The following is a 14880-nucleotide window of genomic DNA, read 5'->3' on the forward strand; positions in this document are numbered from 1 at the left end:
TGGAAAAAAGTACTTGCTTTGTTACTTGTGTAAAAGACAAGAAACACTTATTCAACTTCTTCACTTACGTAAAAGCAAAGCATAGGCAATCAAATGATAACCAACCGACAAAAAGAAATGTGATCATAGGGAGGAAGTTGTGAATGCATTTCGTAGTTTTGGTTTCATTGATGGCAGCCTCTGTTTTAGCAGTTATTCCTATTGATTAAAAACATTGGTGTTTCATTTCTCCATGATGCGTTACTTTCTCACTCGAAATTTTTACAAATCACTGCCCTTTATTTCTGTTTCCCTGCAGATGGCAAGGTGTACGCATTGGGGGGAATGGGGGCAGACATCACACCGCAGGCCCTGGTGAGAGTTTATGAGGCAGAAAAGGATCAATGGCAGCCGCTGACCTCAATGCCGACACCGCGATATGGAGCTATCCCCTTTGTAAAAGGAAACAAAATCTACATCATGGGTAGGAACTTTCTCTGTAACGCCTCTCCTTAAATGTATTCTTGAAACTGATTCCAAAAATGTCTACTTTTTTTTTTATAGAACTCATCAAGTTTTTTATTTTTTTTCCTTGTTTGCGCAATACGGATTTTACTTCGTAATTTATAACTATGACATTTCACAAAAAGTCCACCTTTTGCTGAAATTAGTCAATTCACTAATATTACTAAATATATACCACAACTACTACTACTACTACTAACTATTATTATTATTATTATTATTATTATTATTATTATTATTATTATTATTATTACATTTCTGATGAGCTTCAGAAAAAATAAGGGCTGAATCGGAATCAGCACAAAAAAGTATCTGTAACAATTTCCTTGCTTACTCTGTGATTGATATTCTGTAAAAAATAGTCAGCAAGTAAAATACAGGGATAACTTTTTTCAAGGTAATGTTTGTCACAACACAATATACCTATTTATATATATTTAAAGGACAATGTAGAAAGTTACTAGTATGGGATCGGTTCTTATAAGTACATTTAGAAACTGATGATTTTACATCTGTCTTCAACTTGACATTTTACTTGACAGTGTGGTGACCCACAAGGGATAAAAATTCACCTCGTGTCTTTAAGGGAGTAGTGGGCATCTGACACTTCGATAAAATAGATGATAGAGACCAAAAGCTTGTTGCATGTTAAGTGAATACTTCAGTTTTGTCTTGTCATTTACCGCATTTCCACAGCAGAACATTAATTTTTCATCATTCCATTCAATTCTATCAAAATTCAGCTCATTCAGGCATTACAATGTTTCTCTAATTTTGTATATAAAAAGTCATGCTACGCTTCCGTCCATCTGTCTGTAGATCTGTCCGTCCTCCATCCCTTCTCTTCCGCTCAGGTCGCAGAAGCAGCCCCTTAAGCATGGAAGCCCAGACTGGCTTCTACCCAGCCACTTCCTCAAGCTGTCTCACAACTATCTTAAATGGAGAGCACAGACACCCTGCGGAAGAAACTCATTTTGGCCACTTGTAGCCTTGATCTTATAGCCATAAATTGAAAGCTTCTCCTTTCCACTCATATTGTTTTATATTCCTCATTTCGGGTGGGATTGATGAGTTTTGTTGTCAAGTGCCGATGTACTAACAGGTTTCTTCAGCTAATCCCTAGTTTTAAATCACAGTACACGTGGGACAAGTGATTGTCACGCAGTAGTGTAAGTGCGTGCAGCAGATTGATGCAGCTGCGCTTATGTCAGCAATTGTGCTTCAAATTGTCTGCTACCATGACTGGCCTCTGAAGAGTTGAGCAGCGCTTGACGGAGAGCAGCAATATGCCCACGCTTGTGCAACAGCTTTGTCAGGATAGACTTCAACCAAAATGGATAAGTGTGTCGCCTTTTTCATGTGCAATGTATAAGAAACAGTGATTACACCGTATCAAACCCGCCATGACTATTTCCAATCCAACTGTAAGGAACATTCCCATTGTAATCTTGAGGTATTAGTCTATCATGTCTTTGACTGTAATCCTTCCCCCTCGTCTCACTTTTTGCAGTCAATCTTTTCCTTTTCTAGCTGATAAGTATCAGTCTTTCATTCACAGGCTCTCCCTTCTCTGTTCTTTCTATCATTACTTTGCATGTTTGTATGACTTTGAACTCCTCTTAGCTCTTCTCCCTTTTATTACACAGCCTTTTTGTTCTCTGTCAACACGCAAAAGATGGGTACAAGAAAACCTGAGGGGAGCAAACTGTCTTTTCTTGTGTTCTGTCCAATTGAATTACTTCCCGATGACGTTGTCATTTCACTTTGCTGTACTGTAAGTGCCAAATAGACTTAAACAGTGCAAGATGGGTGTGGAACACGACATGCTGATTATCTTCCAAATAGTATTCAGTGGTGAATTTGTTTACCGTTCCATAAAAGACAGATTCATAGTCAAATATATTTATTTGTGGTTATGTGAGATGTCCTGTTACTAAAAGAAGTGAACATTGTTTTTTTTAGCATTTGCATTCTGCTAGTGGTGTTAAAAAATCCTCAGCCAAGTTTGCCTTTTCTACCTTTTCATAGCACTTCAAAAACCGCCAGCCTGGGGGCTGTCACTTGTGTTTCCTTTCTATGGTATTGCTATATTTACTACAATGAATTTGTTTTTGATTGACCCACCAGCTGTCCACGTTGCACTCCGCTTCTTGCCTGGGAGCCAGCTGGGACTGGCTCCAGCGCACCTAATGACGATGGGCAGTATAGAAAATGCATGGATCGTTAGTTTTTCATTGAAAATGGTCAATTTTGACTGTCAATTCATATGTCAACTATCATGGCTGTAAACTAATTGGATCGACATTAAATTAACCACCTGTTTTGAAGTTGATACAAATGTTACATGCATTAAATTCCATATGATTAATTCCCAAAAGATTAGTGCGCCATCATATTTAGTGTGACTCATCCATCGTATATTTTTTTACAAGAAATTAAAATTTTGTGCATCCCAGCCTTGAAGTAAGCTTTCCTTGATATTCCTTGATATTCCCAGGTGGTCGTCAAGGAAAGATGCCAGTGACAGCGCTAGAGGCATTCGACCTGGAAATGAAGAGCTGGACACGCTACCCCTGCATACCGAGCCGAAGGGCTTTTTCCTGCTGCGTAACAAATGAGCGAAGCCTCTTCAGCCTGGGGGGGCTTCAGCAGCCGGGACCGCACAACTTCTACTCCAGACCTCACTTTGTCAGCACCATGGAGGAGTATGATCTGGATCAAAGTAAGTGGACCAACACTTTAAGAATGAAGGCACACTATTTGCCTTTCTGACAGGGTTGGATGTAGGATATTAAATTTTATACTGTTTGTGTGTTTGTGATAAAAATGAGTCCTACGTTTAAACCTTAGGGCTTTATTTCGCACCCATCACAAGTGTAGTACAAAGCATGGTCGAATTGTATGCATGGGTGGCGGTTTCTTGATTTTAGTATTTTTGTACACCTGCGCAGTGAAAAATGGGTGTTTGCGCTGTTGTGGGCATGAACACAGCTGACTAGCCTCCTGACCAATGGAGAAGTGGAAACTTAAAAAGAATTGTTTGAGTCCATGCAGAAGATGAAAATATGCTTATAAGGGGGATGATGGCAGATGGATAGGGCGATCACAGATCACCTCTACAAAGTGGGCACATGGAGGCCACATTCCAACCCGATCCCTCGTGTCTGTGTATGACCCCTCACCCAGCCCCAAAGCTGTGCCGCAGCCAAAGAGGCTGATTTCTATAATGATTCACACTGTTGTCGTATTTTTAAAATGTGATCAAATCCAACACACATCTGTGAAGCAGAATGTGCCTGCACCACGATCAAATTCACCCAAATTGCATTATACCACCTCCACCACAAAATAGACCTCCTTACAGCAGGCCCAATTTTTTTCTACTTTCAGCCACCAAATTGACAGGCGTGCCTGAGGAGGGTAAAAGAAAAGGCCCCCAGTCCACCTCAGCGCCCACTATGGTACAGCACAGTCTGATAAATTCCCAAACATTTTTTTAGAACTCAACTGAGAGATGAGAAGCTTCTTTGAGATTTCATTAATGTGTGAAATCATGTGAGATCCTTCTGTCCAAAATGATCATTTTCATGGACTAGAATGTATGTATTTGCAGTGCTTTGCAGTGCAAGTCACTTTTTTATTGGCTTTGCAGAGGAGCCTTGATGCAACAAATTGACATTTTAATTGCTTACCTATTGTACAAATCTGTCATGAGAACACAAGCTACAATTGTATTATTTGCGCAGGACAGAATTTGCAATGGTATCTTTGATCATTTAAGGTATTCTAGTTTTTGCTAACATAACAGAAAAGAAACTCTCACAGTCATCAAATAGCAGCCTGGAGCCTAGAGCATATAAACCTAAATAAGAACACGATCTGCTCAGTGTTCATAATCCTATCCAAATGAAGGTAGATTAGGCATTAGTGAGTCAGAGCGCATCAGAGGTGATAGTGATGCAGATAGGAAGAAAAGGTCTTATCTGCGTTAGATTTTGAAATTCTCCCAAGCATGACGGTTCTTCAAAAGACATGTCGCAGGATTGCGAAGTAGAAGCTGTCTGTGTTTTGACTCAGAGTTGCTTTGAGCACTTGCATCACCTTGACTTGAGTGTGCTTTTGATTGTCTGGTGCTGAGGATTTGATGCATCTTGTCATTAAGCAAGGCTAAGGGATGGCAATCTTGGATATTGGACCCAAATTCCTCCATAGACTCTGGGAAATAGTTGTAATTAGGAATTTTACTTGCTTTTACTTACAAAAGCATTTTGTCAATCAATATTTATAGTAATAATATACCAGTAAATTAGTCAGAAATTTGCTCACTTGTAACTATAACATTTTCCTTACTATTTAATTTCTGTTTGTTGCTAATTAGCTGGGCTACATTAAAAAAAAAAAAGAGAGAGAAACTTCATCACACTGCTCCCTTAACTAACCCTGTCCACACTCTATATACATACATGTCACATATAACTCTAAATTGAGTTCTAATAGCTCATTGTGCTATTCAAACAGTCTGGCAACTGAAACCTAGTTGCCGGAATGCAAAAAGAGATACACTAACTTTTCAAGAAATTGTCTTCTCTTTGGGTTGTAACTGAGGAACGCTAAAGACCTCAATTTGGGTTTTGACTGTGTCATCTGTAGCCAAGCAAACTACTTGTTGAGCACAAACAGTTATCTTTGCAGGAGCAGTGTACCCATTTTTTTCCCTACATTAATTTAGGACAATAATGTGTTATTTGCCCTATCCAATCCCAAAAATATACAGCAAAGACCCCTTCAACATGTCTGGACACTTTAGTGCAGTAACTATAAGCTATTGTCTGAAAAGCTAAACACTGCCAGCAACAATTTTTGTATTGTTTTGAGTATAATTCCAGTGATGGTGCATACAAATGCACAAAAGAGCAAAGATAATAGAATCCAGGTTTGATATCTCACATGCCATTTTATCTACTGTGCAGCAGAGGATAAAACCTCTTTGTGCTTTTAACGTTAATTTAACAACCCAGGAAGTTTGCCAGTTTGCAGACCGTGTCAACAGATTAAAAAGCTTTATTTCAATACTTGTTGAAACCCCACCTCCAATGTAACAATGATACTTCAAGTGATTATGTGCATGAATAACAAATGGAGGTAAATTTAGAACAGGCCTACACACATTATGATGTGTGGGCATATGTATCAAAATGTGTGCCTTTGTGCTTATCACGTAAACTCGTGAATTCCCTGCAGAAACATCCGTATCTGTGTTTTTTTTCCCCCCTGACTACACTGCATAGCTTGTTGATCTTATTTGTATACATTCATGGAGAATATGACGAACGTAAATAGCATTGTAACTAACAGATCAGAAATATTACATAGTGTATTCTGTTGAATTATTAATCACCGGCTTTATCTTCAAGGCTCCTGACAGACTGGAAAGCTTGTGGCGAGGTTTCATCAGCTGTGCATTGTTACCGCTGGGGACAAGCTCAAGCAACTAGCTGACATCATAGCTATTCAAAAAAGAAAGATTTTCAGAGCTGAGCATGTGGGTGACTCAATGCTCAAAGGCTTATGAGAGAAAAAAGCCACCCGCATATACTGAGCTGAATTAGATGGAACTGGACAATTGAAAGCAAATTACTGACCCTTGCATACCTACCAACCAGCCTCAAAAGGCATTTTTATCAGGAACCAAAGTTTTGAAGTGTCACCTTCATTGTTTATTGAAACACGAACAATATTGCATGATTTTTCAAGATAAAAAGGGTTTGCCCTGGTCGCTGCCACGACATTTGACAATATAAAAATAGCAAATGGAGGGAAGAAAGGAAAGCTGGTGGCTTAAGATGTTTTGGTAACAATAAAGGGGCATTTTTTTTTTTCAATCTTGTCATCAGGTTTTAATATAATGATCAAACATCCAGCTATATTTGAGAGGCTGTGGGCAACAGTATTGCTATGGGTTGATCTTGCTTGTTACCCATAAATCCAATGTTTCTTTTGAATGGTCATGTCAATTAACTTGGCATTTTGATTGTCTCTAAACTCTTCTGCTGTTGCAATGCTATTCACCTTCTACCAAGTGCATGATACGGATAGTTCGCTCCCCTGTGTGGCCGGCTTTACTCGACAATAACTAAAATTACAGAAGACATTCTATTTACCTTCATTTAATATAATTGGGAAATTTGGATAAATATGCTAATAAGTATATTTTTTAATTTTTATTCATTAGAAGTCTATTTATTAAATAATATAACTATGAAACTGTAAATCTAGTTATGGCAGGATTGTATTGCACATAACTATGATGTGTCACCTTTTGAGGTCCTTCTCATTCTTAATGATGCAAAAGCAGTTAGAGCCTAGTACAGGGAAACAGTGAAGAAAAGCTGGAGCTCAATGAAATCTTTAAAGTATTTATTATGAACTAAAAGGCAAACAAAAGGATGCCGGAGCAGGATCAAAAATGACAAAAATAATGGGTAGCACGGATGACAAAAGCACGGGGAGACAAAGCCATAACAAGCAGAGTGAGAAGATAGGAAAACTAAACAAACTGAAATGGCGGTGGTATGAAAAACATAACACAGATAATGATGTTACACCACCAACTTCCTTCAAGGATGTTGTCCAGGCTTCTAAAAAAGGCCATGGTGGGAGGTATTTGGTGGTAGGTACGAGGGAGAGGTCATCCAAGACAGAACAAGGCCCATAGGGACCAGTAAGTTGGGCTTGTGGGATGCTAGACACAATAGGGAAGGTGACCAAGATACTGAACACATGGAGCTCCTCCAGGCTGTTTAGGCGTACCGCCGTGGTGTGAAGCCCTATAGAGTTGTGGGGACCAGGCATGAGGTCTTGCCTGACAACATGAGACATACGACACATGGTTCAAGGCTCGCTGCACACCGTGCGCTGCTAGAGAAATGTCCAATGGCATCCACAGGTTGTGCGCCGCCAGAAAGAGACAGATGGCAGCCACAGGACGTGCGTTACCGGAGGAGGTTCGGACTTTATGCAGTAATGCTTGATTTGGCTGGAAGATTTTTCTGTGTCATTTTTTTTTTTAATCTTGGACATTTAGTGTAGTGCTACATGCTGCTGCAGCGAGTGCCCCAATATCCAGCCACTGTTGCCAAGCCCGCAGAAATTCTAAATGGATAGGTTGTGCCGGGAAGTGCAACTGTAAATGAACTTTGCAAGAGACTCGCTGTGGCGGTGCCTGGTGGGACAAACCGAAAGTGAAAATAGCAATAGCAACAGCCAAGTTTTTTTTTCTTTTTAAATACTCTCCCCCCTCCAGAATGACACTAACAATCACAAGTGTGGCATTTTCACATATTTCGAGCACTCAAAGAAATATTTGTTGTGCTCAACTTTCCCATGTGAATATTTCCTAAATTAAATAGTGAGGATTAACAAAATGTTCAGAGTCTATAAAAATCTGGTTATCTCTTATGCACCCTGCTGAGTATGAGGTTTAGAAATGGGATCATGGTGTGATGTCTCTCCTTGTAGTTGGCTTACAGCATTAAATCGCACTGGGATGTATTACTGTATTTTAGCTACCTTCTGTGTTTGCTTCTTAGTGTGTGTTTGGGGGATATTCAGACAGATGGTAAGTAAGTGAGCTTCATTGTTGCCTATCGAGAGTGTTGTGTGTCCATGTCACTGTAAAATATTTGATTACTCTCGCGTGAAGAGATCCCTAAGAATTTATGAGGAAAATAAAGCCATATCTTAGTAAGGGCACATTCTTTCACACTTCCCTTTTCCTTATGGCGGTGATCTTATTGTATTAATAATTTTGTTGTTTAATCCTCAATCGGGTTCAATGTGCACAGCTTGAAAGGATAATAGCCTTCCGCCAACTAAGAAATCCTTTCTCACCTTATCTTTGACAGGGAGCCCATACTTATGCCTCAAAGCTGTAATAACTTATCTTTAATGCTGCCTGTTTGCACATTACACCGTATGGGTGTGCTTTAGTGGAGCCATACAAATATGGAAGCTATTGAAATGCAAATCCTTCAGTACTGTATGCCATGTTTGAAACATCTTTTTAAACATTGGTCTTTCTCTTTATACAAATCAAACCTTGCAAAAAAGAAAGAAAACACTAATAACAAAATGACACAAAAATAGACAGTCAGTGTGGTCCATAGTCGTGCGGGAAGTGTGAACCTATTTGGCAGAGGACATAACAGTTCTCTATTAACGTACAGTATATACAATATATGCAGCTGAAACAAAGCACTTCACATATAGCAATGGGACGACCGCAAAGACAGTGAATACAACACATTGAAAAAAATAATATACAGTAGCAGTACAGTAACAGTTGAAAGTGAGTTGAAATCCAACACCCAGCCAAGTGTCTATATGAATATAAACCCAACACTGCGTAATATTATGTTTGTGGAATACCAATTAAACAGCAAAATCCACCCGTTTTTCCAAGAATGATCCTGAAGACTCTAACCAGTTAACTTCAGTCATTATGTAAGGACATGGTTTCAATTTCAAATAGACGCCATTTGGTGTGGAATCCAGGTGAAACCCCATTTTAACAACGTGAAAGTGTCACACAAGCTTTTTTTTAATTACTGAGGGGTGTTGATGCAACTGTTTTAAACACTGTTTGTAAACTCTTAACACTGGCGGATTTGCAGTATAAGCAGTATTACGATGTTAGTTAAAAAGTTGAGGCTGGTCTTATCACCCATGATGAACCTTGAATAATGAATAACCTTATTGTAAGGGGAACCACAATGACACCAGGACAACGCTTGCATTACCAGACAGCTGCTAAATGGCATGCTATAGGTCAGTGAAGGAGGCTATGTAGCAAAAGGTCATGGCTTTGATGCCTCGGATGAAAAAGAAACATTGGATGTGAGTCAACAATCACAATTTAAGATACCCAACAGTAAGTCAGAAGCAAAGTACAAAGTAGCAAGGTTTTGTAGTTAATATAGTATGATGATTTACTATGGGTGCAGATGAGAAAACATTATCTGGTGTGAAAGAACATTCCACTGTGATTATGGTCTTTAGTGGCGGCTACAGCCTTTCTTTCATTTCCCATTACCGAGCAGATTCATTTTAGCTGTGTCTGAAATGTAATCAAGGTGATTTGCATTTAAATGTTTTCTCCTCTGGCGTTCAGCGCAGCCAGCAGGGTTGTCATCAGGTTACAAATACAGTGAAGAAGGAAACTTCAATGTTTAGCAGAAAAACAAATATGTTTTTCCATGGTCAAGCAATTAATGGATTGCCAATAGAACTAGCTGAGCCACAGCTGGCAGGGGTCTTTCAACTCAGTTATTGGTGGCAATAACTTTCATTTCACAACAAGTGGCCTTGCATTGTTTGTCTAGAAACTTATAATCATTTAGTTTATTAACCCACAAACACTTCTGTAAACGACTGAAGATACAGTATGTTGAGACTCTTTCACTTCAAAGCCTGATGAGATTGATACGTAACGACAGGCTTTTTACACGGCTTGGACATGCTGTTGCATAAAGCTGTAAATAGACCCGAGGGGACTGATGGGGGTGAAGATGGTGATGAAGGATGATTTGTTTATTTATTTTTTGCCTGTGTGTATGCTTTACTATGTCTATACTAAGTCACCAGGGTGATGGTGGTTGACAGCTTTCCTTTGAAAGGATAGTAAGCGAAGACATAAATGTCCAAATAGAACAAATGAAATGACTGTGGTGTTCCACAAGTTCAGCAATGTCAATGAACTTTAATAAGTCTCATCTAAAATGCGCAAGTCTGTCAGTGTAAAACGCACACACGCACGCACACACAGGCACACAGCAAGCTTTAAGCGATCACAACGATAGAAATGCATTCAAGTAACATGTAAAACATACGACTTACTGTGCTGAAGGTAAAATGTGATTATGACCTTGAGTTATTGGCGCTTTGAGTCTCAAAGGAGAAGCACAGAAATGAATAAATCATCTATTTTAGCACATCACAATTGTACGAAAATACAGCAAGCCTTTTATTGAACAAGAAGTGACATTTAAGAAGTATTAAAATTTGCAAGCACTCCATAGTAGTCTAGGAGTTATCCTAGCACCAGGCCTGCTATAAAAATAGCTTCCCAATGATGGAACATTGTGATATCCTAAGAATGTTTATTAAGTGATCTTTTCAAAATGTAAACACTTGCAGAGATTTCTAGAAAAAAATCATATTGACATTTGTCTGTTTCCTACACTGTTAAACCATTGTAAGAAAATGTATTTCATTTTATTGGAAGAAATCAACATTTATGATTGATGTGATTTTTACAGTGGTAAGTTCTTCCCTGCTAGCTAGGTGCTTAATATTATACTGCATGTAAGAAAAATAGGTAATTATGCAAATTAATAAAAGTCAATATAACACGTGTGTCATGGGAGTAATGAATCTTGCCCAACCCTTGACAGATTGACAATTCATTCATAATTAGCATCCACGTACACACGCCCACACATTCACATGTGCACAATAATATTGTGACATTATAAATCGAGCTTTATGATCCCAAATAAATGAAATTAATGAACTGAGTGCCAAAATGTTGGAAAGAATCTTTATTTTGTGTTCCAATCCATGGTAGCTTTCCCGGGTTCCTTGAAGGTAGTCCAGGCTGTTGCTATGTGCTAAAAATGGTTCTTTCATGCCTGTCAGCATTCATCCTCGTTGTTGTTCTTTTCACTGGAGCAAGCACTATGATTATATGTCAAATTTATTTTTGCTGATTACACATTTTGTCTGTAATAATTACTGTACAATTCAGTAAGACGAGAGACTGCAAAGGTACTAAATACTGTGAGCAGTGTGATAGCCCCTCTACTGCTGTCACACCTTCAGAAGTCTAAATCTGTTTACTCTCTGTGGATTGGCATATTTTCACCCTCCCTTGGATGTCTTGTTTTGTGGGTGTGTTTTGTTAGCTTTGACCTCCCAGATGAGCAAATCGGTCTCCTCTGTGCTGAAATGGGGCTACTCACACTTTCCGCTAGCTCTAGACTCTCTGGAAGTCAGGTGCGCCCTATTTAAAGGGATGGGAAGAAGCCGCTTGATTGATTGGACACAGTTGGAGTCGGCTGTGTTGACGCCCACATGGCGCAGACAGCCTCTGTCTAGCTGTGCCCAACTGCGTCGGTCTACAAAAACTGCCAAAATGCTGTCTGGCCCCACCACTTCCACATTTGAAAAATGGGAAAATAGGCCCCCAAGTATTAAAAATTGACATTCTTTATCTCCAAATGTGCCACTCCCTGGGCAAGGAACCATATTTATATATAACAAGTAACTTACTTCAGTATACCAGTATTCAGCAAAACCATGTCTTTTCTCTCTGTTAACCAAAGCGGTAAGTGGTGACAATGATTGCTTGACAGTGACATTGACAATGATGATGCAGGGGTGTCAAACTCATTTTTGTCGCAGGCCACATCGTAGTCGTAGTTTCCTTCAGAGTGCCATTATGACTGCAAACCCAAATAAATGTATGAACGTCTCATATTATATACATTATAGGCTACACAACAAACTGATGAATAACTAGTATTGAAATCAGAGACTAGTAAGAACTGTTCAAATTTTTAAAAAGATGACCGGTAATCAAAATTGCTTGAAACATCTCTATTTTTCAAAAAGTGAAGACAATCTGCAATTATAGTATTGACACAAAGTCGATGCACAATTTGCCTTTGTAGGACAAATATAATTACACTGCGGCCCATACTTGGCCCGCCGGCTAGAGTTTGACACCTCGGTTCTTTTGTATTCCAAAAACTAACTTGTGCCTCGTTAGGAATTAATCTGCAGAGTGAATATTTATTCAGCTGAGTATCTTTTTCTTCATTAGACTATAAAAGCCACATCATCTTTGGCTACCAGCCATCACTCACCCTGCGGTAGAGGAGGATGCAGTGCAATCACTCTTCAGTTATGGGAGCAGCTTACTATGCGACAAAACCACATAGCCTGTGCAGTGACGAATTAAACATGACTCAAATGTCTAAGTGAAAGAGAGACTTCATTGACTGAGAGCAGTTAATGTTTCCTTTAGATTGTTCAGAATTTTTATTCTGTGTTGTATATGCCTTGAGATGGGTGGATTCATAAAAAGACTTCGAAATCAGCTCGGAGTGCTGAATTCACACCGGTGTCTAGTTTCCTTCTTAAACAGGATGCAGAAGAAATAATCCTTGGTTTTGAGAGAAAATAAAGCTTTGGGTAAAACCGTTTTAAGATAGAGTTTGGATATAATTTGATAATAATTTCCCACTGCACGTTAGCCAGGAATCAAAGAACTTTACAAGATGAGCTGATGTTAAAGCAAATAGAGAATGACTGTATGTTTGTGTAACCCTCAACTTTGGTTCTTTCTGAACTTGGGTTTTCAGTCATCTCTCTTGGCAAGCTCGTGCTTCTAAGCAAGAATCAGGGGGCTGGAATTATTTACACTTTATTGCAGTTGGCTCATGCATTTGAATGAGGATTAGCTTGGAGGCTCCCGCGTCATATTAAGAAGAAAATCATTCATGGGATTCAACTGTAATGTGTTTATAGGTCAGGGTTTGTGCTATGCTTATGACAGTGGGACAGAATAATGGCAACTTGCACTTGTCAAGCTAGCCTCAAGACAAATCCGCCAAATGGCCAAATGGAACCATTAGCAGACTGGTGCAGCCTGCAGTTGATGCACCCCACTGTTCTTGAACATCCCTCTCGGCCCTGCTGAGGTGCAGTAATTGCTGTGTCAAGGATCATCTGCTAAACGCACATCTTTTGACAAATGCAGCCAGACTCTCTGTCCTCACTGAGGAGCACAGAGCTGCCCAGCCACTCAGGTTAAAATACAGACTGCCCATCCTCCAGGAATACTCTCTCAATCTTTATAAGAAGTGCAAATTAGTGAATTGATCTCAGGTTAATCAATAGCAGAAGGCTATTAATCCCACCCACATTGCACCACTTGTCTAAAGCTGTGCATATAATTAGTTACAAATTTTTTGCCAAATAATTCAATTATTATTATAATATCACAACTTTATTGTTGGAAAGTGTCACATTTTTCTATTTTGATTAACACCATTTTTTCCATTATTATTATTATTATTATTAGTGTTTCAATTCGTAATCTCCAGAGGAAAGAGCTTTGAGATTTTCATCTTCGTGTTAGCAAAATGTTACGTGTTCAAATTTCCCTTCAATTCATGAGAAAATCCAAAGCGATAGTCCTCTAACAATTTGGGGCTGATACTAATTAGGCTGCTGAGGTGGAGGTTTGATATCTAATGCAGCACCCAATTTTTTTTTAATTTTTTTTTATGATGGAGAGGTTTCACCTAAAGCAACAGATCGACAGACCAGCACATAAACAAATATAAACATATTATTACCAATATAATTTACCATTATGCAGAAAGTAGCTGTAATAGTTAGTGTAGCTGTTGGGAGCTCTGCACTCGCTTTAATGAGACAGACCCATCTTGAGTTAATGAGACACAACACCAGAATTGTGTTTGCGGTGGTACTTATGTCAAGACTATACTCCATAATTTATTTTTGTTTGCGATCATTGCAAAAATCAGGTTTCACAAAAATTTGACGATGGAAATTGAACCAAGTATAGTATTCGGTGCTGACTGACAATTTTCATTGCTTCATTTGCAAGCCAGTTACCACATACTTGTCTGTGACCACTACTGTATCCTGTTAGCGTGCTGACTGGTTTGTCATGCATGGAAAGGGACAGGCGTGTGTCGCTGGTTTTGAAAAGAAACCTTCTTTCAAGTGATCAATTAAAAAAATTGTTCAGTCTCTCAGTGGGGCCTGGCAGACAGGCTTTTATATAAAAGAAGACCCTTTTTTTCCATGACCGCAGAGTGACTAAGCAACACTTTGGATCAAGTGCACCACTCAAATCCGTGCAACACTCCAAATGTACTTTGTACATTAACAGCAACAACAACTATTATATTCATCTGCATTCCCGTCGGGGATTCAACCTGCTGTCTGACTGCCTGTTGTCTGTTGCAAGTGCCGGTAAAAAAAAAATTGTACCATACACACTGTACTAAGTGCCGCACATGTCATTCACACTTAGCTTCAACTTTAGTAGAGTAAAATAAATCCTTTCAAAAGTGAGTACATTATTCCACACATGTGCGGAGGTGACTCCAACGCGAATTAATAATTGCCCAAAGGGATACAGGCTCCAGCTCACCCGTGACCCTGAATGGGATAAGCCGAAGAAAACACATGGACTGATCAAATATATGCAAGGAGGGGATTAGTGTTATTATTTGCTTGCTTTTAGGCAAGAAGTGCTCTTGAATAGGTTTATTGCATACA

At 39.1% G+C, this 14880-nt stretch overlaps 1 protein-coding gene across 3 annotated transcripts in view; it reads left to right on the top strand.

Annotated features, from left to right (window-relative positions):
- The window catches only part of klhdc8b (kelch domain containing 8B), a 74467-nt gene that overhangs the window by 45315 nt on the left and 14272 nt on the right, over positions 1-14880 (top strand). For all 3 annotated transcript variants that reach the window (XR_007488238.2, XM_049753038.2, XM_049753037.2), the window contains exons 4-5: positions 299-463; positions 3002-3226. Coding sequence is in view for 2 of the 3 variants with exons in the window: in XM_049753038.2 (XP_049608995.1) it covers positions 299-463; positions 3002-3226 (390 nt within the window). In the remaining variant the exon portion in view is untranslated. The remainder of the gene's footprint in view (positions 1-298; positions 464-3001; positions 3227-14880) is intronic.

The sequence above is a fragment of the Syngnathus scovelli genome, chromosome 2 (genome assembly GCF_024217435.2).
Source record: "Syngnathus scovelli strain Florida chromosome 2, RoL_Ssco_1.2, whole genome shotgun sequence".
Taxonomy (NCBI): domain Eukaryota; kingdom Metazoa; phylum Chordata; class Actinopteri; order Syngnathiformes; family Syngnathidae; genus Syngnathus; species Syngnathus scovelli.